Here is a 25,816-nt window from a genome sequence, read left to right on the forward strand (position 1 = left end):
ACGTATGGAATCGATGCAGTGTAAATGTATGATGACACAGTATCAAGGTTAGACACTTAGTGACAGTTGGTGTTTGTAAAAAGGGCTTTTTAAAATAAATGCGGTTGGTTGATGTTCTCACTCTGTTCTGTCTCTAGCACCACAAGAACGGAAAAGCTGATTCGTTGATCAAGGACCTGTACGTGGAGAACGCCCAGCTGCTGAAGGCCTTGGAGATGACCGAGCGGAGACAGAAAGTAGCAGAGAAGAAGAACTATCTACTGGATGAGAAGATCTCCAGCCTCAACAAGATAGTCAGAGACCTGAGTCCCTCACCCCTACCCACAATGCCCTACCATTTCACCTGTTCCTCACACTCCACCTGAGCCCCTCACCCCTACCCACAATGCCCTACCATTTCACCTGTTCCTCACACTCCACCTGAGCCCCTCACCCCTACCCACAATGCCCTACCATTTCACCTGTTCCTCACACTCCACCTGAGCCCCTCACCCCTACCCACAATGCCCTACCATTTCACCTGTTCCTCACACTCCACCTGAGTCCCTCACCCCTACCCACAATGCCCTACCATTTCACCTGTTCCTCACACTCCACCTGAGCCCCTCACCCCTACACCCAGTCCCCTCACACCTACACCCAGTCCCCTCACCCCTACACCCAGTCCCCTCACCCCTATACCCAGTCCCCTCAACCCTACACCCAGTCCCCTCACCCCTACACCCAGTCCCCTCACCCCTACACCCAGTCCCCTCACCCCTACACCCAGTCCCCTCACCCCTATACCCAGTCCCCTCAACCCTACACCCAGTCCCCTCAACCCTATACCCAGTCCCCTCACCCCTATACCCAGTCCCCTCAACCCTACACCCAGTCCCCTCAACCCTACACCCAGTCCCCTCACACCTACACCCAGTCCCCTCACCCCTATACCCAGTCCCCTCAACCCTACACCCAGTCCCCTCAACCCTACACCCAGTCCCCTCACACCTACACCCAGTCCCCTCAACCCTACACCCAGTCCCCTCACCCCTACACCCAGTCCCCTCACCCCTACACCCAGTCCCCTCACCCCTACACCCAGTCCCCTCACCCCTACACCCAGTCCCCTCACCCCTACACCCAGTCCCCTCACCCCTACACCCAGTCCCCTCACCCCTACACCCAGTCCCCTCACCCCTACACCCAGTCCCCTCACCCCTACACCCAGTTCCCTACCACTTGACCCTTTCCTATAATAACACATTACATTTTGTAGAGCGCTGTTCATTTCCAGACGTAAATCCCAAAGCTCTTTACAGAGAAATCATTCAAAGAAAAAAAGCTTTAGTGAAAGGACTAAAAACATTAGGTTAAGATGCTTTACTTTATTAATTCAACCATTTAAAAAAACAAAAAAATACAACAAAAACAAGCACAACATGAAAAAGCCAACATGAGTTAAATCATGGAGAATAACACACAATAAAGTGTGGGACTTATTTCCATTGTGGTCCTTTATTTATTTTTTACCTTTATTTAACTAGGCAAGTCATTTAAGAACAAATTCTTATTTTAAATGACGGCCTAGGAACAGTGGGTTAACTGCCTTGTTCAGGCGCAGAACGACAGATTTGTACCTTGTCAGCTCGGGGTTTTGAACTTGCAACCTTCCGGTTACTAGTCCAACGCTCTAACCACTAGGCTACCCTGCCATGTCCTCTTGAAACAAGTGTTTTTCTGCGTTTCTTTGGGACTGCAAGGAGTCTTTGAGCATTTCACCGGAGTGAACCTGAAGACTGTTTGAGGCTGAGGAGTTCACTGAGTTATTGGGGACCAGAGGCATTGAGGGTTTTTGAAGAGTAACAGGAGGGTTTTGAAGTTGGTTTTAAATTGGGTGGGTAGCCAGTGGAGGCTAGAATGGGGGTGATGGGGGCAGATCTCCAGGTTCCTGTGTGGCGCTGTTCTGCACAATCTGCATCCTGTGGATGCTTTTTGAGGGGGAGACCATCAAGGAGGGCATTGCAGTCATCGAGTCGGGAGGTGACGAGGGAGGTAACCAGCAGGTTTGGAGAGAACAGGTGATGTTTCTCAGGTGAAATAATACAGACCTTTTTGCAGACCTATTGTTTTTGTCTGAGAAAGTGAGGGATACAGAAAGTAGGATGGAGTGGCCGCCAAAGACTACACTCTAAGCCCTACCTGAGCCTACCTATGCCCTACCTGAGCCTACCTATGCCCTACCTGAGCCCACCTGTGCCCAACTGTGCCCTACCTCCAGTCCCCTAGCATTTCGCTACAATCGTAATAACATCTGCTTACCATGTGTATGTGACCAATAAAATTTGATTTATTACCTATCAACTGGTCCTAATGTAGCAGCCAGGTGTGTGCTAGACAGGTGTGTGCTAGACAGGTGTGTGCTAGACAGGTGTGTGCTAGACAGGTGTGTGCTAGACAGGTGTGTGCGAGACAGGTGTGTGCGAGACAGGTGTGTGCTAGACAGGTGTGTGCGAGACAGGTGTGTGCGAGACAGGTGTGTGCGAGACAGGTGTGTGCTAGACAGGTGTGTGCGAGACAGGTGTGTGCTAGACAGGTGTGTGCGAGACAGGTGTGTGCGAGACAGGTGTGTGCGAGACAGGTGTGTGCGCTAGACAGGTGTGTGCGCTAGACAGGTGTGTGCGCTAGACAGGTGTGTGCGCTAGACAGGTGTGTGCGCTAGACAGGTGTGTGCGCTAGACAGGTGTGTGCGCTAGACAGGTGTGTGCGCTAGACAGGTGTGTGCGCTAGACAGGTGTGTGCGCTAGACAGGTGTGTGCGCTAGACAGGTGTGTGCGCTAGACAGGTGTGCGCGGAACATGGATGGAACCATGTGTGTCTTTGGACAGAACTACAACATTACACTACCATTCCACCTACTGGCATCCCCAAGGCCCAATACTTGTACATTACAGCATTATCATCTACTCTGAGCGATATACTACAAAGCAGGATCAATGAGTTCGCCGTCTAACTTTGATAAGCAACCAGAAATAACTGTTGATTTTTTTGGTTGATTTAAATAAATAAAAATTAAAAAGATAAACCTAGAAATGTATTTTTTTGTTTGTTAAATAAATGAGACCATGCCCATTTTCAAGCTCATCTTTATTACAAAATAAAACGTAATATCAGAATATTTAGGCAACTTAGCTATCTGACACTTTGATCCTGCTTTGAAGTGGACCTCTCTGGTCCTGTTCTCACCAGTCCACCACCAGTCCACCGCCAGTCCACCGCCAGTCCACCGCCAGTCCACCGCCAGTCCAACACCAGTCCACCGCCAGTCCAACGCCAGTCCAACGCCAGTCCAACGCCAGTCCACCGCCAGTCCACCGCCAGTCCACCGCCAGTCCACCGCCAGTCCACCGCCAGTCCAACGCCAGTCCACGCCAGTCCACCGCCAGTCCACCGCCAGTCCACCGCCAGTCCAACGCCAGTCCAACGCCAGTCCAACGCCAGTCCACCGCCAGTCCAACGCCAGTCCAACGCCAGTCCAACGCCAGTCCACCACCAGTCCAACACCAGTCCACCACCAGTCCACCACCAGTCCAACACCACTTGCTTTACCACCGTCAGTGAAGTATTACCCCAGCATCTTCTTAGTCTTTTAAAGTATGAAAACATTGCAGATGTTTTTATTTGAATTATGACATTTAGAAACGTTTCAAAGTGCTGTTGTTTTTTTTATAGTGGAAAACTCGTGCTTACATAGCAGCTTCCATGCATATCAAGTTAACTTTTAATTTAATCTCCAGTTTTGGAGCATTTGAATTAATTCTCATCGTACTAGCTACGGGACAGCTCTGAGGGTTATTCTGACGTTCACTTATTGTCAGTTATTTACACACTGTACTGTATGTCCCACATGTCACATACCTACCTCTAGAATACAGTACCTTTTTTGTTTTAAGGTTTTTCATTCATCTTTCAATATAATATTAGGAAAAATGTTGCATATAACTTATTTGTATTCAATAATAAATGTTTTTTTATCTCAAAGAATGTTGAGTTGATCACAAAAGTTGTCACTAACAATGAGCGAAGTTTTTATTTTTATTTTTTTATTTTTACCATGATACTAAACCACTGTAGCAGAGAACATTCCTGATAATGAATGACAGCCCATTCTCATATGGGATGTGAGGATATTTGTAGGTATTTATTCAGTTGGGCCATCCCTTCAAAACAGACTTTGACAAGAGGCTACTTGGGATGGTGCAGTGCTCTATTTGGCTACAAACAAGTGCTATCCTTCAAACTACAAAAAAAAAAAACGTTAATAAAATATAAGTTTTATTTTTTAAATAATAATAAATAAAAAATACCCCCCTATTTTTACCCCCTTTTTTCCTCCCTATTTTTTTTACCCCCCCTTTTTTCTCCCTATTGTATTTTAAACTGTGAGCATATGTAGCTACGGTATGACTTCACTGTGGTCTTCCCGGCCCACAATCCTCCGCGGGCCGGAATGAAGCGGTGAGCGGTTCTGATGACATGATGGGCTGGAGACTTCAACTGGCTTGGAGAACAAAAACTGTCATTTTAACTGGGTGAAAATAGTTTACTTTCAGCAAAACAGGCAAGAATGAGTTGATTACAAGCAATCGTTCTGTTTTTAGCGGCTTGTCTAAATTGCCAGGTAATTAGCAAACGGTATGCGTAAGTTAACTAACGTTAGCCGAGTCTGTAGTTTAATTAGCCTAGCTAGCTAGCTAACTTCGGTTAGCTAAAATGTACACACTACAGATTGGAAGGGACGCTGGTAGTTTTTGGGGAACTTTCCACGAGTTTATTACACTGCATTGATGTCTCCTTTTTGAGTTATGCTTTCAAGAAAGAAAAGTAAAAGCGAGGCGTCGAAACCAGCGGAAGTACACGGGAAATATGTGAAGAAGGAGACTTCACCAGTCCTGAGAAGTAAGTTGGTTGGCTAACTAGCTACCTAGGTTAGCAATGTCTCTTCGTTCACTTTTTACAAGTCGCGAGTCTGAGCATATGTTAATACCCAATCATAAGAAGTTTGGTAAAAACGTAATATTTAATAGTTACTGTGTCTTCTGCATGTCTAACTAGTAGCTAGCTTGCTAGCGTTTTTCCAAAGTTGATATATATATATGCGGCTAACTTGTTAGCTAGCTCTGGTCCCGAACGTGACATTAATACATCCATTGTTGATTTCCAAACATGTTTTTGTTGAGTGAAAGGCTTTAGTTACTAACTAAAGATGTTGGTAAAAGCGCGGACGAGTCCGAACTCTAATCTGAATGCTCCGGATGTAGAGACTGATTCCCGGGATCTTTGTGTCAATGATACGATTCGGTGGATTGGTAAATTATTGTAGAATACCCAACTTTTTCAAGCTTGTAGTCAGTCTCCCCTCCTTAATGTTTTTGACACATACACCTGCTGGTCTGTTTCAGATCTCATGCCCTCATTCATCCGACATGGACCCACTATTCCCAGACGCACCGAGGTCCCTCTGCCTGAGCCTGGTCCCTCAGCCTACCCTGTGGGAACCAGCCCTGAACCTGTGGTGGTTCGCAACAAGAGCTTCCTGCGCGCCCCTGTGCAGAGACCACCCCACGAGGTGGCTCGGCGGGAGAGCCATAGGATGTCAGCCCCTCCGTACCTACCACGTAGCCTGGGGGATATAACCCACGAGTACGGAGGCTCCTCACAGTCCTTCCTCACGGACGTGAGCGCCGCGGCTGAGAACGGTGACGCTGGACGCTACTACTACCCCCCGCCTCCGGAACCTTACTACGACAGCCAGCAGCAGCAGCAGCAGCAGCAGCAGAGACGGCCTCAGCCCAGGCCCCAGCAGCCCAGAGCACCTGAACGCTTCCATGAGGACTATAGATACTATGAACACAACGAACATCCAAACTTCCAAAGACTACCACCACCACAACAACACACTTCCCCGACCCCAAACAGACCGCCAACAGGTAAGCATAAAGTGGTGGTTTCCCCCGACATAAATTAATCTTAGTCCTGGATTAAAAATAATTTTAAAAATACATCTAAACTATCCCAGAAACCAACCGAAATAAGTCTTACCTAATACTTTGTTTTTTGTAATCAGTTCAACCCATTTAAATTGGATACAATATGATGAGGGGGGACAAAAATAAGAAACCCGTACACTGCTCTTGCTAGTATCACTGCTCATTATTAAGCTTTACGTATCGGCCTTAGTCGGAGCTTTTTTCTTTCTTTTTTGTCTTTGAAAAGCTCCGACGAAGGCCTTGAGGATGATGCGTAAAGCTTAAAGAGCAGTGATACTAGCCAGAGCAGTGTGCGGGTTTCTTTTTTTTCCCTCTCAACTTATTCAACTGTTACCATACACCTTTTTGAAATTTGATACATATTTAATAAAGGAGCATAATAAAGCTATGACTCAGTATTGTAGTTTAGTCAACAAGAAGAAAATGATGATTGAGGTCTTAAATGCACACAGCAGTAAAAAGCCACGTTTTCCCAGCTGAAAGACAATGGCCAGAGTTTTAGCCATGAGGTTGCACAACGATTTAAGTCAAGTCATCATTTTAGTCAAAGTATAATGTATTTGGGCTTGAAGTGACACATCTAAACTGCCCACTACAAGTCTGTGTGATTCCTATGATATGACATACAAATTATTTTAGGTTTTCTTTTTAGGACTGGGTTTTATTTTAATGTTTACCAAGCTCCAGCACAGCATTGTTTATTATTCAGAAACAGCTGCAAAGTTATTTTTCTTCGTGACTGAGATGAGCCAAACAGCCTTGTGTCCGCTATGATATGGGGAGTAATACGTTGACATTGCTTTGCTCATTGGATGTGGCGAGTAGGCTGCTCATTGGATGTGGCGAGTAGGCTAGTAACCGGCAGGGTAGCCTAGTGGTTAGAGCGCTGGACTAGTAACCGGAAGGTTGCAAGTTCAAATCCCCGAGCTGACAAGGTACGTCCTTCTGCCCCTGAACAGGCACTCACTGTTCCTAGGCCGTCAATGAAAATAAGAATTTGTTCTTTAACTGACTTGCCTGGTGGACTGCCACTCTTCAGTATGAGCATGAATGCACTGGCCATGAAGCTATATTGTAACTAGTCGACACAGTTTATAAACAGGTGTAGAAGTCTGTCTTTGCTGCTACCATTCTCCCGGGTACTCAGCTAGCAGATCCTTGTTTTTTTGTTGTTTGGATAGAGCCTTAAGAGAAAGGGGTGGTGCCGGTTCAGTTAAACCTCACTGTTTGGATCTTCAAAATGTAGTCTGGCTGCAAACTAGTAATTTGCAGACTGAGTGGGACCGCCCGCCCGACCCCAAGTCAAATACCTCAATCCCAGACTGCTTCATTTCAGATGTTTTACTTTACAAGTCTTTCTCTGTGTGTACAGTAATCCTTAAGAGTCGTTTTGACACGCCATTCGCGTCGTCTCAATACAACGCATCTGCCTTTTTCGTCTGTCTGCCTGCCTTTTTCTGTCTGTCTGCCTGCCTTTTTCTGTCTGTCTGCCTGCCTTTTTCTGTCTGTCTGCCTGCCTTTTTCTGTCTGTCTGCCTGCCTTTTTCTGTCTGTCTGCCTGCCTTTTTCTGTCTGTCTGCCTGCCTTTTTCTGTCTGTCTGCCTGCCTTTTTCTGTCTGTCTGCCTGCCTTTTTCTGTCTGTCTGCCTGCCTTTTTCTGTCTGTCTGCCTGCCTTTTTCTGTCTGTCTGCCTGCCTTTTTCTGTCTGTCTGCCTGCCTTTTTCTGTCTGTCTGCCTGCCTTTTTCTGTCTGTCTGCCTGCCTTTTTCTGTCTGTCTGCCTGCCTTTTTCTGTCTGTCTGCCTGCCTTTTTCTGTCTGTCTGCCTGCCTTTTTCTGTCTGTCTGCCTGCCTTTTTCTGTCTGTCTGCCTGCCTTTTTCTGTCTGTCTGCCTGCCTTTTTCTGTCTGTCTGCCTGCCTTTTTCTGTCTGCCTGCCTGCCTTTTTCTGTCTGCCTGCCTGCCTTTTTCGTCTGCCTGCCTGCCTTTTTCGTCTGCCTGCCTGCCTTTTTCGTCTGTCTGCCTGCCTGCCTTTTTCGTCTGCCTGCCTGCCTGCCTTTTTCGTCTGCCTGCCTGCCTGCCTCTTTCGTCTGCCTGCCTGCCTGCCTCTTTCGTCTGCCTGCCTGCCTGCCTGCCTCTTTCGTCTGCCTGCCTGCCTGCCTGCCTCTTTCGTCTGCCTGCCTGCCTGCCTGCCTCTTTCGTCTGCCTGCCTGCCTGCCTGCCTCTTTCGTCTGCCTGCCTGCCTCTTTCGTCTGCCTGCCTGCCTGCCTCTTTCGTCTGCCTGCCTGCCTGCCTCTTTCGTCTGCCTGCCTGCCTCTTTCGTCTGCCTGCCTGCCTGCCTCTTTCGTCTGTCTGCCTGCCTTTTTCGTCTGTCTGCCTGCCTGCCTTTTTCGTCTGCCTGCCTGCCTGCCTTTTTCGTCTGCCTGCCTGCCTGCCTTTTTCGTCTGCCTGCCTGCCTGCCTTTTTCGTCTGCCTGCCTGCCTTTTTCGTCTGCCTGCCTGCCTTTTTCGTCTGCCTGCCTGCCTTTTTCGTCTGCCTGCCTGCCTTTTTCGTCTGCCTGCCTGCCTTTTTCGTCTGCCTGCCTGCCTTTTTCGTCTGCCTGCCTGCCTTTTTCGTCTGCCTGCCTGCCTTTTTCGTCTGCCTGCCTGCCTTTTTCGTCTGCCTGCCTGCCTGCCTTTTTCGTCTGTCTGCCTGCCTGCCTGCCTTTTTCGTCTGTCTGTCTGCCTGCCTGCCTTTTTCGTCTATCTTCCTGCCTGCCTCTTTCGTCTGTCTGCCTGCCTGCCTCTTTCGTCTGTCTGCCTGCCTGCCTCTTTCGTCTGTCTGCCTGCCTGCCTCTTTCGTCTGTCTTCCCATCCGCAGTGTAAAATGGCAGAGCTTTTACGGCTCTGTTTGTCAGACCAGGAGACATCCTGAAAATTGGTCTTCTCACAAACATGTGTAACGTATACGACACCACCCCCCCCCCCTCACACGCGCCATAGGACCTGTCTGAAGTCGCTACCATCGACGTGTCAACTTCTGTCTGTAGCCAAAACTGTTCTGGCTACAAACTAATATGACCCTACTGTGGGAAGGGGAGACTCTCACAAACACAATGGTGTTCTGTTTTTAAGGTAACCCGGTACCATGTTTGGGAGTATGTTTAGTAGTTTTGTGCCAACACAACAACAACAAGTGGTTAAATATGTGTCAAATAATTGTGTTGTACCAGTCAAGTTTGGACACACCTACTCATCCAGGGGTTTTTCTTTTATTTTTATGATTTTCTACATTGTAGCATAATAGTGAAGACATCAAAACTATGAAATAACACATATGGAATCATGTAGTAACCAAAAAAGTGTTAAATAAATGAAAATATATTTTAGATATGAGTTTTTTTTTTTAAGTAGCCACCCTTTGCCTTGATGACATCTTTGCACACTCTTGGCATTCTCTCAACCAGCTTCATGAGGTAGTCACCTGGAATGCATATTAACAGGTGTTCCTTTTTAATTTGTGTAATTTCTTTCCTCCTTAATGCGTTTGAGCCAATCAGTTGTCTTGTGACAAGACACATTTTGTTATTCTAAAATAAAAATGTTAATCTAGACAATACCCCATATTGACAAAGTGAAAACAGGTATTTGGACATTTTTGCAAATTTATTACAAATAAAAAAGATGCCTTATTTACATAAGTATTCAGACCCTTTGCTATAATACTCAAAATTGAGCTCAGGTGCATCCTGTTTCCATTGATCATCCTTGGGATGTTTCTACAACTTGATTGGAGTCCACCTGTGGTCAATTTTTTTTATTGATTGAGCATAATTTGGAAAAGCACACACCTGTCTATATAATGTTCCACAGTTGACAGTGCATGTCAGACCAAAAACCAAGCCATGAGGTCGTAGGAATTGTCCGTAGAGCTCCGAAACATGACTGTGTCGAGGCACAGATCTGAGGAAGGGTACCAAAGCATTTCTGCAGCATTGAAGGTCCCCAAGAACACCGTGGCCTCCATAATTTTTGAACCACCAAGACTCTTCCTAGAGCTGAATGCGTCACATTTGTAGGAAACCTGGCACCATCCCTACGGGAAAGCGTGGTTGCAGCATCATGCTGTGGGGAAGTCTTGAACGTCCTTGAGTGGTCCAGCCGGAGCCTGGACTTGAACCCGATCAAACATCTCTCGAGAGACATTGAGAATATCTGTGCAGCAACACTCCCCATCCAACCTGACAGAGCTTGAGAGGATCTGCGGAGAAGAATGGGAGGAACTCTCCAAATACAGGTGTGCCAAGCTTGTAGCGTCACACCCAAGAAGACTTGGCTGTAATCGCTGCCAATTGTGCTTCAACAAAGTACTAAGTAGAAGCACGGTACTTATGTAAAAGTTGATATTTCCATTTTTTTTTTTTTTGTAAATTAGCAATTTCTAAATCAATTTTAGAATAATAACTTCCCAAAATGTGGAAATAGTCAAGGGGTCTGAATACTTTCCTGAAGTATGGATACTTTTTGCCTCCAGAAAGATTTCAGACCCCGTAACTTATTCCACGTTATGTTACAGCCTGGATTAAAAATGTCTCACCCATCTACACACAGTACCCCATAATGGCAATGAAAATCTTTATTTTATTTTACTTTTTTAGAATTGTTTGCACATTTTATTTAAAGTGAAATACAGAAATATCTCATTTACCTGAGACGATACATGTTTAGAAGCACCTTTGGTAGCGATTACAGCTGTGAGTCTTTCTGGGTAAATATCTAAGAGTGATTACAGCTGTGAGTCTTTCTGGGTAAATATCTAAGAGTGATTACAGCTGTGAGGCATTCTGGGTAAATATCTAAGAGTGATTACAGCTGTGAGGCATTCTGGGTAAATATCTAAGAGTGATTACAGCTGTGAGTCTTTCTGGGTAAATATCTAAGAGCTTTCCACACCTGGATTGTGCAACATTTGCCCATTTAAAAATAAAAAAAGTTTATTGTTTTTTTATTGTTTTATTCCTCAAGCTCTGTCCAATTTGGTTGTTGATCATTGCTAGACAACCATTTTCAAGTATTGCTATATATTTAAGTCCAAACTTGGTCCCTCTGGAATGTTCACTGTTGTCTTCTGGGTAAGCAACTCCAGTGTAGGTTTGGCCTTGTGTTGTAGGTTATTGTCCTGCTGAAAGGTGAATTAATCTCCCAGTGTCTGGTGGAAGGCAGACTGAACCAGGTTTCCCTCTAGGATTTTGCCAGTGCTTAGCTCTATTCCGCTTCCATGCTGAAACTCCCCAGTCCTTAACGATTACAAGCATACCCATAACATGATGCAGCCACCACTCTGCTTGAAAATATGGAGAGTGGTACTCAATGTTGTATATTTGGGGCAAATCCAACAACACTTTGTTTTCAGGACAAAAAGTTAATGGCTTTGCCACATTTTTTTGCCAGTATTACTCCAAGTGCCAGTATTACTCCAAGTGCCAGTATTACTCCAAGTGCCAGTATTACTCCAAGTGCCAGTATTACTCCAAGTGCCTTGTTGCAAACAGGATGTATTTTTTGTTGTTGTTGGCATATTGGTATTCTGTACAGGCTTCCCTCATTTTACACTGTCAATTAGGTTAGTATTGTGGAGCAACTACACTGAACAGAAATATAAACTGTTAGGTTCTAAATTAATCCTTTATTACATTTCACAGACGATTTAGTAAAGCTCAAACTAAGTTTTATTCACTGATTGGGCCATACAGCTGCACATACAGACACAGTTCCACCAGTGGTAGTGTGTATGTGTGTATATATTATATATATATATATATATATATATATAATATATATATATACACACACACACACACACAGTTTATTGCCCGCAACACTTAATTTCTTGCCTAGTAATAAATATGTCATGTTTAGAGAGGAGGACGTCACTCAAATTTATATATATATATATATTCCTTCTCTCCTAAACATTACATATTTATAACTAAGCAAGAAATTAAGTGACGCAGGCAATGAAGTGTTCCTTCTCCCTTAATGTGACCTGACCGGATCTCCATTCCTCACTAACCCACATCTCTCCACCCTTATCGGTGCCTGACAACCATGGGATCATCTTTCCTTCACTCAGTACATTCCAGTATAATTGCCTCCACCATATACATTCCTCTTCCACATACCCTTTCACTTCTGGTGTAGAAACCAGACTACGGCACTCAATATTTCAATTGGATACATGATCATTTAACTTGCCTAGTATGTCTAACCAACCGTAAACCATGTGTATGGCGTCGTGTGGGCGAGCGGTTTGCTGATGTCAATGTTGTGAACAGAGTGCCCCATGGTGGGGTTATGGCATGAGCAGGAATAAACTACGGACACAATTGCATTTTATTTATGTGACCGTGATGAGATCCCGAGGCCCATTGTCGTGCCATTCTTCTGCCGCCATCACTTCATGTTGCAGCATGATAATGCACAACCCCATGTCACAAGGATCTGTACACAATTCCTGGAAGCTGAAAATGTCTCAGTTCTTCCATGGCCTGCATACTCACCATATCAATCAACTTTACCCCCAGGCAGGATATAACCCCACCCACTTTGCCAAAGCACAGCCCCCACCCCACTAGAGGGATATCTTCAAACCACCAACTTACTACCCTGAGACAAGGCCCAAGTATAGCCCACGAAGATCTCCCCACGGCACAAACCCGATGGGGGCGCCAACCCGGACAGGAAGACCCATGTCAGTGACTCAACCCTCCTAGGAACGGCATGAAAGAGCCCGGTAAGCCAGTGACTCAACCCCTATAATAGGGTTAGAGGCAGAGAATCCCATAGAGCATGTTTGGGATGCTCTGGATCGACGTGTACGACAGCGTGTTCCAGTTCCCGCCAATATCCAGCAACTTCACACAGCCATTGAAGAGGAGTGGGACAACATTCTATAGGCCACAATCAACAGCCAGATCAACTCTGTGAAGATGACGCTCTCTATGAGAATGAGATGTGTCGCGCTGATGGTGGTCACACCAGATACTGACTGGTTTTCTGATACTCCCCTAGCTTTTTTATGTTTTAAATTGACAGAATTCATACATTTTCCGTCATTTTAAATTGTAAAGTCAAGTCCTTTTACGTACAATACCAATGTTTCTAATCTGGGAGGTCAATTTTTTTTGATGAAGTATTCAATAGTGTAGCTGTGTATTTTGGATGGAATCAAGGCATTAGAATGTACCAGAGGCCACCAAAAATATTGATAGTTTGGAAACATGTTTTGAAGGTCTGGACTGTCTACTTTTCCTAGGTGGCTGGCTACTCCCAGTACTGTTACTAGTACAGATTGAAGCTTTTTGGTGATTTTACTAGTTGTCCCAGTTAATTTCTCCTCTCAGACAATGCTCTGTAACAGACTGAACCGATGTTTCCCTCTCTGTGGACGGAGGAGTGTATTTCTGTGGAACGCGTGCACATTCCAGTCCTTCACTCACGAGCTGGCTAAGAGCACTAATCGTGTGTTGTCGTCCATCACTCCCAGGCAGAATTGATCAGATTCCAGCTGCCAAATGTGCTGAAAATATCTGCTCTCTATTTTTTTTGATGCTACAGTTCTCATTTTAATTTAAATGTAACATTTAATTTTATTTCCATGTTAACGGACCCATGAGCACCAACCAATTGTGTGTGTGTAAACCCCTGGATAGCTGATGCTATGTATTGGCCACTGAGAGGCTTTTGTTTGAGTGATCCTTCATAGGAATGAATGGAATTAATTATACAGTATTTCAATTAAATGTTAAAGAACAGAATAAAATGCTTTTTTTTGTAGTGGGGACAGTAACATTAGGATATTTTTTGAAATCACACTTTAAGGCAATTTTTAGCTTCACAATTTTAAAGTATGCGCTGCAATATGTACCTTTGCTGAGTAACCTGACAATTTCCCAAGATATGTGGTAATTCTCATTAAAATGTATTTCTAGGGTTCCCGTTTCCGTTAAGTTTGGTTTATTTGCGTCTTTTTACTTTCGGTTTTGTACACCAGCTGAAAATACAATGGTTTTGATTAGAGGTCGACCGATTATGATTTTTCAACACCGATACCAATTAATCTGCCAATTTTTGTAGTTTTTTTCTTTGTAATAATGACAATTACAACAATACTGAATTAAGACTTATTTTAACTTAATACATCAAAATCAATTTAGCCTCAAGTAAATAATGAAACATGTTCAATTTGGTTTAAATAATGCAAAAACAAAGTGTTGGAGAAGAAAGTAAAAGTGCAATATGTGCCATGTAAGAAAGCTAAAGTTTCAGTTCCTTGCTCAGAACATGAGAACATATGAAAGCTGGTGGTGGTGAGTCTTCAATATCGGCCCTAATTAATCGGTCGACCTCTAGTTTTAATTATGTAAAATATATATTTCTCAGCAGTGTGGCTGGTACAATGATTATCTACACTATATACTTTGCTTGTTTTGTCGCAAACTGAAATTAGGCAAACTATTCGAATTTTTAGCACAACAACTGATTCAAATAATTAAAGCTTGATGATGATCAGTTGGTTATTTGAATCGGCTGTGTAGTGCTAGGGTAAAAACCCTTAACGTGCACCCAGTGGGCCCCAGGACTGAGTTTGGGAAACCCTCTAGGTAATAGGGGGTCATTTGGGAGTGGGATACAGCCTAACTGTTCTCCTCTTCTCCCTTCCTCTGCTCTCCTCCTCTCTGGGTTCCCAGGTATTGGTCGGATGCAGGCTAAGTCTCTGGGGAACCTGTCCAGTCCGAGCGGCGAGGACCTCCCCCTGCCCCGTGGTTGGACGGTAGACTGGACCATCAGAGGCAGGAAGTACTACATCGATCACAACACCAACACCACCCACTGGTCCCACCCCCTGGAGAGAGAGGGTCTGCCCCCTGGCTGGGAGAAGGTGGAGTCTGCTGAGTTTGGGACCTACTACGTGGACCACCTCAACAAGAGGGCTCAGTATAGACACCCCTGTGCTCCTAGGTAGGTAGACAGACAGACAGACTCCACTCCTGTGTTCCTAGGTAGGCTGTAGAGAGACTCCACTCCTGTGTTCCTAGGTAGGCTGTAGAGACATACTCCACTCCTGTGTTCCTAGGTAGGCTGTAGAGACATACTCCACTCCTGTGCTCCTAGGTAGGTAGACAGACTCCACTCCTGTGTTCCTAGGTAGGCTGTAGAGACATACTCCACTCCTGTGCTCCTAGGTAGGTAGACAGACAGACAGACTCCACCCCTGTGCTCCTAGGTAGGTAGACAGACAGACAGACTCCACCCCTGTGCTCCTAGGTAGGTAGACAGACTCCACTCCTGTGTTCCTAGGTAGGTAGACAGACTCCACTCCTGTGTTCCTAGGTAGGCTGTAGAGACATACTCCACCCCTGTGCTCCTAGGTAGGTAGACAGACAGACTCCACCCCTGTGCTCCTAGGTAGGTACAGACAGACAGACAGACTCCACCCCTGTGCTCCTAGGTAGGTACAGACAGACAGACAGACTCCACCCCTGTGCTCCTAGGTAGGTAGACACAGACAGACAGACTCCACCCCTGTGCTCCTAGGTAGGTAGACACAGACAGACAGACTCCACCCCTGTGCTCCTAGGTAGGTAGACACAGACAGACTCCACCCCTGTCCTCCTAGGTAGGTAGACACAGACAGACAGACTCCACCCCTGTGCTCCTAGGTAGGTAGACACAGACAGACAGACTCCACCCCTGTGCTCCTAGGTAGGTAGACACAGACACACAGACTCCACCCCTGTGCTCCTAGGTAGACACAGACTCCACCCCTGTGCTCCTAGGTAGGAGAGGAAATGTAGACTTCTTCTGTGTTCATACTTACTGTCCAACCCCCCCCCCCCCTCTCCTTCTGCTCCAGCGTGCCTCGTTATGACCAGCCCCCTCCCCTGCCCCCTCCGGTAGTGTACCAGCCTCGCCCCTCGGAGAGGAACCATCCGGTTCTGGTACCAGCCAACCCGTACCACACGGCAGAGATCCCTGACTGGCTACAGGTGTATGCCCGCGCCCCGCTCAAGTGAGAGACGTCCACCTGGTTTTCCTCCCATATGTCTGTGGGGATTTAACCCCGTACTTGTTTCCATGGCTGAGGCAGTGGGGAGAGCCTGGGGCTCGATACTGTACTCTCTCTCATAACTTAACAACTTGCATAAATATCCTGGAACAGGTTTCCGTGTTTATTGATTTAGTGATGTATTATGATTACACTTCCCTGTGATGTGGACTTTCAGGAGGCAGACAGGATGTTCAGGTATAAGGACATGGACAGACAGGATGTTCAGGTATAAGGACATGGACAGACAGGATGTTCAGGTATAAGGACATGGACAGACAGGATGTTCAGGTATAAGGACATGGACAGACAGGATGTTCAGGTATAAGGACATGGACAGACAGGATGTTCAGGTATAAGGACATGGACAGACAGGATGTTCAGGTATAAGGACATGGACAGACAGGATGTTCAGGTATAAGGACATGGACAGACAGGATGTTCAGGTATAAGGACATGGACAGACAGGATGTTCAGGTATAAGGACATGGACAGACAGGATGTTCAGGTATAAGGACATGGACAGACAGGATGTTCAGGTATAAGGACATGGACAGACAGGATGTTCAGGTATAAGGACATGGACAGACAGGATGTTCAGGTATAAGGACATGGACAGACAGGATGTTCAGGTATAAGGACATGGACAGACAGGATGTTCAGGTATAAGGACATGGACAGACAGGATGTTCAGGTATAAGGACATGGACAGACAGGATGTTCAGGTATAAGGACATGGACAGACAGGATGTTCAGGTATAAGGACATGGACAGACAGGATGTTCAGGTATAAGGACATGGACAGACAGGATGTTCAGGTATAAGGACATGGACAGACAGGATGTTCAGGTATAAGGACATGGACAGACAGGATGTTCAGGTATAAGGACATGGACAGACAGGATGTTCAGGTATAAGGACATGGACAGACAGGATGTTCAGGTATAAGGACATGGACAGACAGGATGTTCAGGTATAAGGACATGGACAGACAGGATGTTCAGGTATAAGGACATGGACAGACAGGATGTTCAGGTATAAGGACATGGACAGACAGGATGTTCAGGTATAAGGACATGGACAGACAGGATGTTCAGGTATAAGGACATGGACAGACAGGATGTTCAGGTATAAGGACATGGACAGACAGGATGTTCAGGTATAAGGACATGGACAGACAGGATGTTCAGGTATAAGGACATGGACAGACAGGATGTTCAGGTATAAGGACATGGACAGACAGGATGTTCAGGTATAAGGACATGGACAGACAGGATGTTCAGGTATAAGGACATGGACAGACAGGATGTTCAGGTATAAGGACATGGACAGACAGGATGTTCAGGTGCTCACCTCTCTCTTCCACCAGGTATGACCACATCCTGAAGTGGGAGCTGTTCCAGCTGGTGGATCTGGACACGTACCAGGGCATGTTGAAGCTGCTCTTCATGAAGGAACTGGAGCGTATCGTCAAGTCCTACGAGGCCTACCGTCAGGCCCTGCTGTCTGAGGTGGACCAAAGGAAACCGAGGCAGCAGTGGTACACTCAGGCCCAGCAGCAGTCGGGCAAGAACTTCACAGGGAACATGTGAACTGGGTCGTAAATTCACTCGAAGCAAACGGGGGAGAAAACAAAGAAGGACCTACCTGAATTTGTCCAATAAACCAGTTGGTTGTTGCTAAACAGTTTGCAACAGTGTGCACTAATGAATACAACCCCGAATTGACTGGACGGAGGAATGGACTCTGTGCTAGCTCAACATTGGACTTCAAGGACTCTCATTCTACACTGTTCATACAGAGTTCAGCCCTGGGGAACTGTTGTCCCACCCCTCGGAGGTTACTACAGCACAGAGATCTCCCCCTCGGAGGTTACTACAGCACAGAGATCTCCTCCTCGGAGGTTACTACAGCACAGAGATCTCCTCCTCGGAGGTTACTACAGCACAGAGATCTCCTCCCGAGGTTACTACAGCACAGAGATCTCCTGAGGTTACTACAGCACAGAGATCTCCCCCTCGGAGGTTACTACAGCACAGAGATCTCCTCCTCCCGAGGTTACTACAGCACAGAGATCTCCCCCTCGGAGGTTACTACAGCACAGAGATCTCCCCCTCGGAGGTTACTACAGCACAGAGATCTCCCCCTCGGAGGTTACTACAGCACAGATCTCCCCCTCGGAGGTTACTACAGCACAGAGATCTCCCCCTCGGAGTTACTACAGCACAGAGATCTCCCCCTCGGAGTTACTACAGCACAGAGATCTCCCCCCCGGAGGTTACTACAGCACAGAGATCTCCTCCTCCCCCCGAGGTTACTACAGCACAGAGATCTCCCCCTCGGAGGTTACTACAGCACAGAGATCTCCCCCCCGGAGGTTACTACAGCACAGAGATCTCCCCCGGAGGTTACTACAGCACAGAGATCTCCCCCCCGGAGGTTACTACAGCACAGAGATCTCCCCCCCGGAGGTTACTACAGCACAGAGATCTCCTCCTCCCCCGAGGTTACTACAGCAGAGATCTCCCCCTCCCGAGGTTACTACAGCACAGAGATCTCCTCCTCCCCCCGGGGTTACTACAGCACAGAGATCTCCCCCTCGGAGGTTACTACAGCACAGAGATCTCCCCCTCGGAGTTACTACAGCACAGAGATCTCCCCTCGGAGTTACTACAGCACAGAGATCTCCCCGGAGGTTACTACAGCACAGAGATCTCCTCCTCCCCCGAGGTTACTACAGCACAGAGATCTCCTCCTCCCCCGAGGTTACTACAGCACAGAGATCTCCTCCTCCCCCGAGGTTACTACAGCAGAGATCTCCCCCTCCCGAGGTTACTACAGCACAGAGATCTCCTCCCCCTCCCGAGGTTACTACAGCACAGAGATCTCCTCCCCCCCGAGGTTACTACAGCACAGAGATCTCCTCCTCCCCCGGGGTTACTACAGCACAGAGATCTCCCCGAGGTTACTACAGCACAGATCTCCCCGAGGTTACTACAGCACAGAGATCTCCTCCTCCCCCGAGGTTACTACAGCACAGAGATCTCCTCCTCCCCCGGGTTACTACAGCACAGAGATCTCCCCTCGGAGGTTACTACAGCACAGAGATCTCCCCTCGGAGGTTACTACAGCACAGAGATCTCCCCCTCGGAGTTACTACAGCACAGAGATCTCCCCCTCGGAGTTACTACAGCACAGAGATCTCCCCCCCGGAGGTTACTACAGCACAGAGATCTCCTCCTCCCCCGAGGTTACTACAGCACAGAGATCTCCTCCTCCCCCGAGGTTACTACAGCACAGAGATCTCCTCCCCTCCCGAGGTTACTACAGCACAGAGATCTCCTCTTCCCCCGGGGTTACTACAGCACAGAGATCTCCCCCGAGGTTACTACAGCACAGATCTCCCCGAGGTTACTACAGCACAGAGATCTCCTCCCCCGAGGTTACTACAGCACAGAGATCTCCTCCTCCCCCGAGGTTACTACAGCACAGAGATCTCCTCCTCCCCCGAGGTTACTACAGCACAGAGATCTCCTCCTCCCCCGAGGTTACTACAGCACAGAGATCTCCTCCTCCCCCGAGGTTACTACAGCACAGAGATCTCCTCCTCCCCCGAGGTTACTACAGCACAGAGATCTCCTCCTCCCCCCGAGGTTACTATAGCACAGAGATCTCCTCCTCCCCCCGAGGTTACTATAGCACAGAGATCTCCTCCTCCCGAGGTTACTACAGCACAGAGATCTCCTCCTCCCGAGGTTACTACAGCACAGAGATCTCCTCCCAAGGTTACTACAGCACAGAGATCTCCTCCTCCCGAGGTTTGTCCACCCCCCCTCCCCTTTGAGGGACGGGGCAGCAGTAGGTTTCTACAGTCCTGAGGTTTTGTCCTCGTCCCCTGAGGTTTGTAGGGAGGGCCAGGCAGCGGTAGGTTTCTACAGTCCTCCTCTGGCTCTGTTTTCTAAAGGCAGGAAGATTACAGGCTGCCAGATCTGCTTGTTTAAATGTCCATAAATGACTATAATAAGATGACAGGTTGAGATTGTGCCTTTTCATCAATGGCAGAACTTGCTTGTTATTTTTTTAATTTTTTTTTGCTTTGTAAAATTATATTAAAACAATTCCATTTGAGAGCAGGACCAGCAGTGTTGCCTTAGGAACTCGTTTCCATATGAATTCTGCTTCATAAATGTTTTTGTAATTGTATCTCGCCCCATAAAACAGAAAGGATATTATTGAACTTTAACAATTTAATGTGATATATATATATATTGTAATTGTCATCAATACATCCTTTTGTTGACACAATCCTTTAAAATGTATGTAATTGTCTTACATAAGAATTTGAAGTTCTGGTGTGGAATAGGTCTTCATGAAGACCTGACGCTTTGTAGGATACACTACAGCGTTACGTGTCAGGAACTTGGCTCCGTGCATCACTATACATCATCATTAATGAATTAAATCACAATATCCTTATTATAATATGACCTGTAGTATTATAGAAACACACAAGCTACTGGAAACATATCTAAAGCCCAAATTACACCCTATTCCCTATGAGCCCTGGTCAAAAGTAGCGCACTACATAGGGCACTATTTCCCCTGGTCCTCCTGTACCCCCAACAGTACACCAACACCGGTCCTCCAGTACCCCCAACAGTACACCAACCCTGGTCCTCCAGTACCCTCAACAGTACACCAACCCTGGTCCTCCAGTACCCTCAACAGTACACCAACCCTGGTCCTCCAGTACCCTCAACAGTACACCAACCCTGGTCCTCCAGTACCCTCAACAGTACACCAACCCTGGTCCTCCAGTACCCTCAACAGTACACCAACCCTGGTCCTCCAGTACCCTCAACAGTACACCAACCCTGGTCCTCCAGTACACCAACCCTGTACCCCCAGTACCCCCAACAGTACACCAACCCTGGTCCTCCAGTACCCCCAACAGTACACCAACCCTGGTCCGGGGTTTAGGGGTACTGGATTCCCAAATGGCACCCTATTCCCTATATAGTGCACTACTTTAGACCTATGGGCTCTGGTCAAACGTATTGCACTATGAGAATATGGTGCCGTTTGGGAAGTCGCCTCTGATAATTGGTTATTTTCCGGATGTGGGTTTTGTAATGCCTTATGTTGTAATGGAGTGATGGTGACTGTCACAGCTCTGTTCTGGGAGAGACCACCGCTACCAAGCTGTAACTGCTAGTTACGACCCATCTGTTCTTTATAACACCATACAGCTAGTTACGACCCATCTGTTCTTTATAACACCATACAGCTAGTTACGACCCATCTGTTCTTTATAACACCATACAGCTAGTTACGACCCATCTGTTCAGAATGGTGTCGCCATACTGCTAGTTACGACCCATCTGTTCAGAATGGTGTCGCCATACTGCTAGTTACGACCCATCTGTTCAGAATGGTGTCGCCATACAGCTAGTTACGACCCATCTGTTCTTGATGCCACCATACAGCTAGTTACGACCCATCTGTTCAGAATGGTGTCGCCATACAGCTAGTTACGACCCATCTGTTCTTGATGCCACCATACAGCTAGTTACGACCCATCTGTTCTTGATGCCACCATACAGCTAGTTACGACCCGTCTGTTCAAAATGGTGTCGCCATACAGCTAGTTACGACCCATCTGTTCAGAATGGTGTCGCCATACTGCTAGTTACGACCCATCTGTTCAGAATGGTGTCGCCATACTGCTAGTTACGACCCATCTGTTCTTAATAACACCATACAGCTAGTTACGACCCATCTGTTCTTAATGATGTAGCCATACAGCGACCCAGCTAGTTACGACCCATCTGTTCTTAATAACACCATACAGCTAGTTACGACCCATCTGTTCTTAATAACACCATACAGCGACCCAGCTAGTTACGACCCATCTGTTCTTAATGTCACCATACAGCGACCCAGCTAGTTACGACCCATCTGTTCTTAATGTCGCCATACAGCGACCCAGCTAGTTACGACCCATCTGTTCTTAATGATGTCGCCATACAGCGACCCAGCTAGTTACGACCCATCTGTTCTTAATGATGTCGCCATACAGCGACCCAGCTAGATACGACCCATCTGTTCTTGATGTCGCCATACAGCGACCCAGCTAGTTACGACCCATCTGTTCTTAATGATGTCGCCATACAGCGACCCAGCTAGTTACGACCCATCTGTTCTTAATGATGTCGCCATACAGCGACCCAGCTAGATACGACCCATCTGTTCTTGATGTCGCCATACAGCGACCCAGCTAGTTACGACCCATCTGTTCTTAATGATGTCGCCATACAGCGACCCAGCTAGTTACGACCCATCTGTTCTTAATGTCGCCATACAGCGACCCAGCTAGTTACGACCCATCTGTTCTTAATGATGTCGCCATACAGATGATGCTTAACCTCCATGGAGTGCAGATGCAGGACAAAAGCAATAGTTTGCTGCAAAAACAATTTCTCAAGCCTGTGGAAAAGGAAGAGGGGGGGCGGGGAGACTAAAGTCTCTTTTTCCTCCAACCGATGCCTGTTTTTCATTCAAAACCCCAAACTATGCACTCAAGTAATACAATCCTCTTATGTACAGTCAATTTCTTTAATCTGTAATTGTAACATGTCTTTTTGAAAACAACTATCAATAAATTATTTAAACCTATTGAGTTTAAAGTTTTTTAAATTCTTGTTTCATATTTGTAACACCATTCTGGCAGAAACGGGGGGGGACTAGTGAGCGTTTAGTATTGGAGTGCAGTCTACTGGTAGCCTCCCAGTCCCTGTTTTCTTTTCCGTTTGGTTCCTAATGAACGACGACACAGATGGAAGTGATGTTCTCCGATATTAAGTCACTGTATGTTAAAGATCGATGACGCTGAAGCCTTGTCGTGAATGTTACATTATACTGTAGTGTGGAAGACGACGAACAAATCACCGTGCTGCTATGTATTTGTCTGTGTGATTCCAAATGGCTTCCTCATCCCTGTGTGGTGCACTATTTCTGACCAGAGAAGTAGTGCACTATATAGGGGGAAGGGGGTTCCATTCGGGACTCGGAACTCTTGTTACAATACAAACCTCTTATAACCATGACAACAACCTGACATGTAAATTAACATAAAATGGCCCCCAAAAAATGTTCAATGGCTTTGATCCATGATCCTTTAAATGTATTAATATACAGTACCAGTGGACACACCTACTCATTCAAGGGTTTTGTTTACTATTTTCTACATTGTAGAAGAATAGTGAAGACATCAAAACTATGAAATAACACATGGAATCATGTACTAGCCCCCAAAAAAAGCATTAAACAAATGTTTATATTTGAGATTCTACAAAGTAGCCACTCTTCGCCTTGATGACAGCTTTGCACTCTTGGCATTCTCTCAACCAGCTTAATGAGGTAGTCACCTGGAATGCATTTCAATTAACAGGTGTGCCTTGTTGAAAGTTAATTTGTCAAATTTCCTTCCTTAATGCGTTTGAGCCAATGGGTTGTGTTGTGACAAGGTAGGGGGGGTATACAGAAGACAGCCCTATTTGGTAAAAGAACAACTCAAGCATAGGGAAACGACAATCCATCATTACTTTAAGACATGAAGGTCAGTCAATGTGGAAAATTAAGAACTTTTGAATGTTTCTTCAATTGCAGTCGCAAAAACCGGCTCATGAGGACCGCCACAGGAAAGGAAGACCCAGAATTACCTCTGCTGCAGAGGATAAGTTCATTAGAGTTAACTGCACCTGAGATTGCAACCCAAGTAAATGCTTCATAGAGTTCAAGTAACAGACACATCTCAGAGTGAATCAGGCCTTCGTGGTCAAATTGCTGCAAATGAATCACTACTAAAGAACAAATGGACTTTCTTGGGCCATGAAACATGAGCAATGGACATCAGACTGGTGGACATCTGTCCATTTCGTCTGAGTACGTGAACGGATCTCTGCATGTGTGGTTCCCACCATGAAGCATGGAGGAGGAGGTGTGATGGTGCTTTGCGCTTAGTGGGACTATCATTTGTTTTTCAACAGGACACCTCCAGGCTGTGTAAGGGCTATTTGACCAAGAAGGGAGAGTGATGGAGTGCTGCATCAGATGACCTAGCCTCCATAATCACCCGACCTCAACCCAATTGAGATGGTTTGGGATGAGTAGGACCAGAGTGAAGGAAAAGCAGCCAAGAAGGGCTCAGTATATGTGGGAACTCCTTCAAGACTGTTGGAAAAGCATTCCAGGTGAAGCTGGTTGAGAGAATACCAAGAGTGTGCAAAGTTAAAGGGTGGCTACTTTGAAGAATCTAAAATATACTTTAAATTTGTTTAACACTTTTTTGGGTTACTACGTAATTCCATAGTTTCTTCACTATTCTACAATGTAGAAAATAGTACAAATAAAAACCCTTGTAAGTAGATGTCCAAACGTTTGACTCGTACTGTACATATTGTTTTCTCGTAAAAATTCTACGCAATACAATCTACAAATGTAACAGTCCACTGACATATTGTTTTCAAACCTGAAAAGCGTTTTCCGACCAATAACACAACCACTGGTTAACAGGCTGTTTTGGGAGACAGAGGTTTAGCTCATCAGAAAGGTGTACTACCAAACAGGATCACAGAGTTAGCCCGCTAAATTGCCAAAACATTCTGATTTTTTTATATATATATATATTTTTTTTTAAAGAAATGAGCATGATCTAATGGACTAAACCAAAACAGGTTTAGCTTTCTTAAAAGACATGCTCCGGTACTTTGGCGACTAAGATGTTGTTTTTCAAACTTCCCACTGGATAAGTCAACATACTTCCAGAATAACTTTAACCTCAATTAGCCACAAAAATCCCTAGTTTGAAAGCAACTTTTCTTAAAGCTGTGCAGGGACATTTTCCCTACATTTCCCCCCACCACGAAGAGTTCTAGCCAATGAGCCCCTCCTATTTGAGTGACCTCATAGCTAGAGGCCTGCCCTGAGGTATATCCAATGAGGTTGCAGGGCGGGCCCAACAGCTCAGTGGACTGAGCGAGAAAGAGAGGGCAATGACGTGGTGCACATACTGTACATGACAATGTACTTTTGGCTCGTGGGCTCTGCTTTTCAGAACTACTGGGCTATAAAGGGTTAGGGTGACAGTACTTTTGGCTCGTGGGCTCTGCTTTTCAGAACTATGGGGCTATAAAGGGTTAGGGTGACAGTACTTTTGGCTCGTGGGCTCTGCTTTTCAGAACTATGGGGCTATAAAGGGTTAGGGTGACAGTACTTTTGGCTCGTGGGCTCTGCTTTTCAGAACTATGGGGCTATAAAGGGTTAGGGTGACAGTACTTTTGGCTCGTGGGCTCTGCTTTTCAGAACTACTGGGCTATAAAGGGTTAGGGTGACAGTACTTTTGGCTCGTGGGCTCTACTTTTCAGAACTACTGGGCTATAAAGGGTTAGGGTGACAGTACTTTTGGCTCGTGGGCTCTGCTTTTCAGAACTATGGGGCTATAAAGGGTTAGGGTGACAGTACTTTTGGCTCGTGGGCTCTGCTTTTCAGAACTACTGGGCTATAAAGTATACTAAAGTACTGGAGAATCTCTAATGAAATCAGAAAATCAACTGTCATCAACAACCTGTGTTGTGGGTTTACCCCCTGTAGGGCAGCCTCCTTTTATCTTTACCATGCAGTTGTCCAGACAGACAGACCGCCTAAAGA

The 25,816-nt window shown here is 46.1% G+C and overlaps 3 protein-coding genes across 12 annotated transcripts in view; all 3 read left to right on the top strand.

The window, feature by feature from the left end:
• LOC124046767 (ninein-like) overlaps positions 1 to 721 on the top strand; it is a 75,699-nt gene extending 74,978 nt beyond the window's left edge. For 2 of the 3 annotated variants that reach the window (XM_046367509.1, XM_046367510.1), the window contains one exon: positions 138 to 720. In XM_046367509.1, the coding sequence (XP_046223465.1) occupies positions 138 to 365 (228 nt within the window). In that variant the 3' untranslated portion in view covers positions 366 to 720. Of the gene's footprint in view, positions 1 to 137 lie in introns of all 3 variants that reach the window. The other variant, XM_046367512.1, reaches the window with a different exon arrangement.
• On the top strand, positions 445 to 1,225 carry LOC124046989 (extensin-like). The gene is made up of 2 exons (XM_046367740.1): positions 445 to 463; positions 603 to 1,225. The coding sequence occupies exons 1-2, from the start codon at positions 445 to 447 to the stop codon at positions 1,223 to 1,225; spliced, it is 642 nt and encodes a 213-aa protein (XP_046223696.1).
• Positions 1,226 to 4,448: 3,223 nt separating this feature from the next.
• Positions 4,449 to 20,769, top strand: LOC124046781 (protein salvador homolog 1-like). 8 transcript variants are annotated; one of them, XR_006841058.1, is made up of 7 exons: positions 4,449 to 4,938; positions 5,442 to 5,969; positions 14,751 to 15,021; positions 15,917 to 16,072; positions 17,478 to 18,421; positions 19,586 to 19,863; positions 19,894 to 20,769. XR_006841058.1 is itself a non-coding variant. In XM_046367532.1 (5 exons), the coding sequence occupies exons 1-5, from the start codon at positions 4,845 to 4,847 to the stop codon at positions 17,698 to 17,700; spliced, it is 1,272 nt and encodes a 423-aa protein (XP_046223488.1). In that variant the 5' UTR covers positions 4,449 to 4,844; the 3' UTR covers positions 17,701 to 18,793. The 8 variants fall into 8 exon arrangements, 1 of the variants encoding a protein (XP_046223488.1); XR_006841062.1 differs by having other exon boundaries at positions 17,478 to 17,979; positions 18,012 to 18,421; positions 19,586 to 20,769; XR_006841057.1 differs by having other exon boundaries at positions 19,586 to 20,769.
• Positions 20,770 to 25,816: the final 5,047 nt, after the last annotated feature.

Source organism: Oncorhynchus gorbuscha, linkage group LG10 (assembly GCF_021184085.1).
Source record: "Oncorhynchus gorbuscha isolate QuinsamMale2020 ecotype Even-year linkage group LG10, OgorEven_v1.0, whole genome shotgun sequence".
NCBI lineage: Eukaryota > Metazoa > Chordata > Actinopteri > Salmoniformes > Salmonidae > Oncorhynchus > Oncorhynchus gorbuscha.

What these genes read in the sequence shown, in the direction of transcription:
- LOC124046781 (XM_046367532.1), top strand. Translation starts at nt 4,845, where the DNA reads ATGCTTTCAAGAAAGAAAAGTAAAAGCGAGGCGTCGAAACCAGCGGAA. An exon ending in CCCAAACAGACCGCCAACAG is followed by an intron (nt 5,970 to 14,750) that starts GTAAGCATAAAG and finishes CTGGGTTCCCAG; the next exon opens with GTATTGGTCGGATGCAGGCT. An exon ending in AGACACCCCTGTGCTCCTAG is followed by an intron (nt 15,022 to 15,916) that starts GTAGGTAGACAG and finishes CTTCTGCTCCAG; the next exon opens with CGTGCCTCGTTATGACCAGC.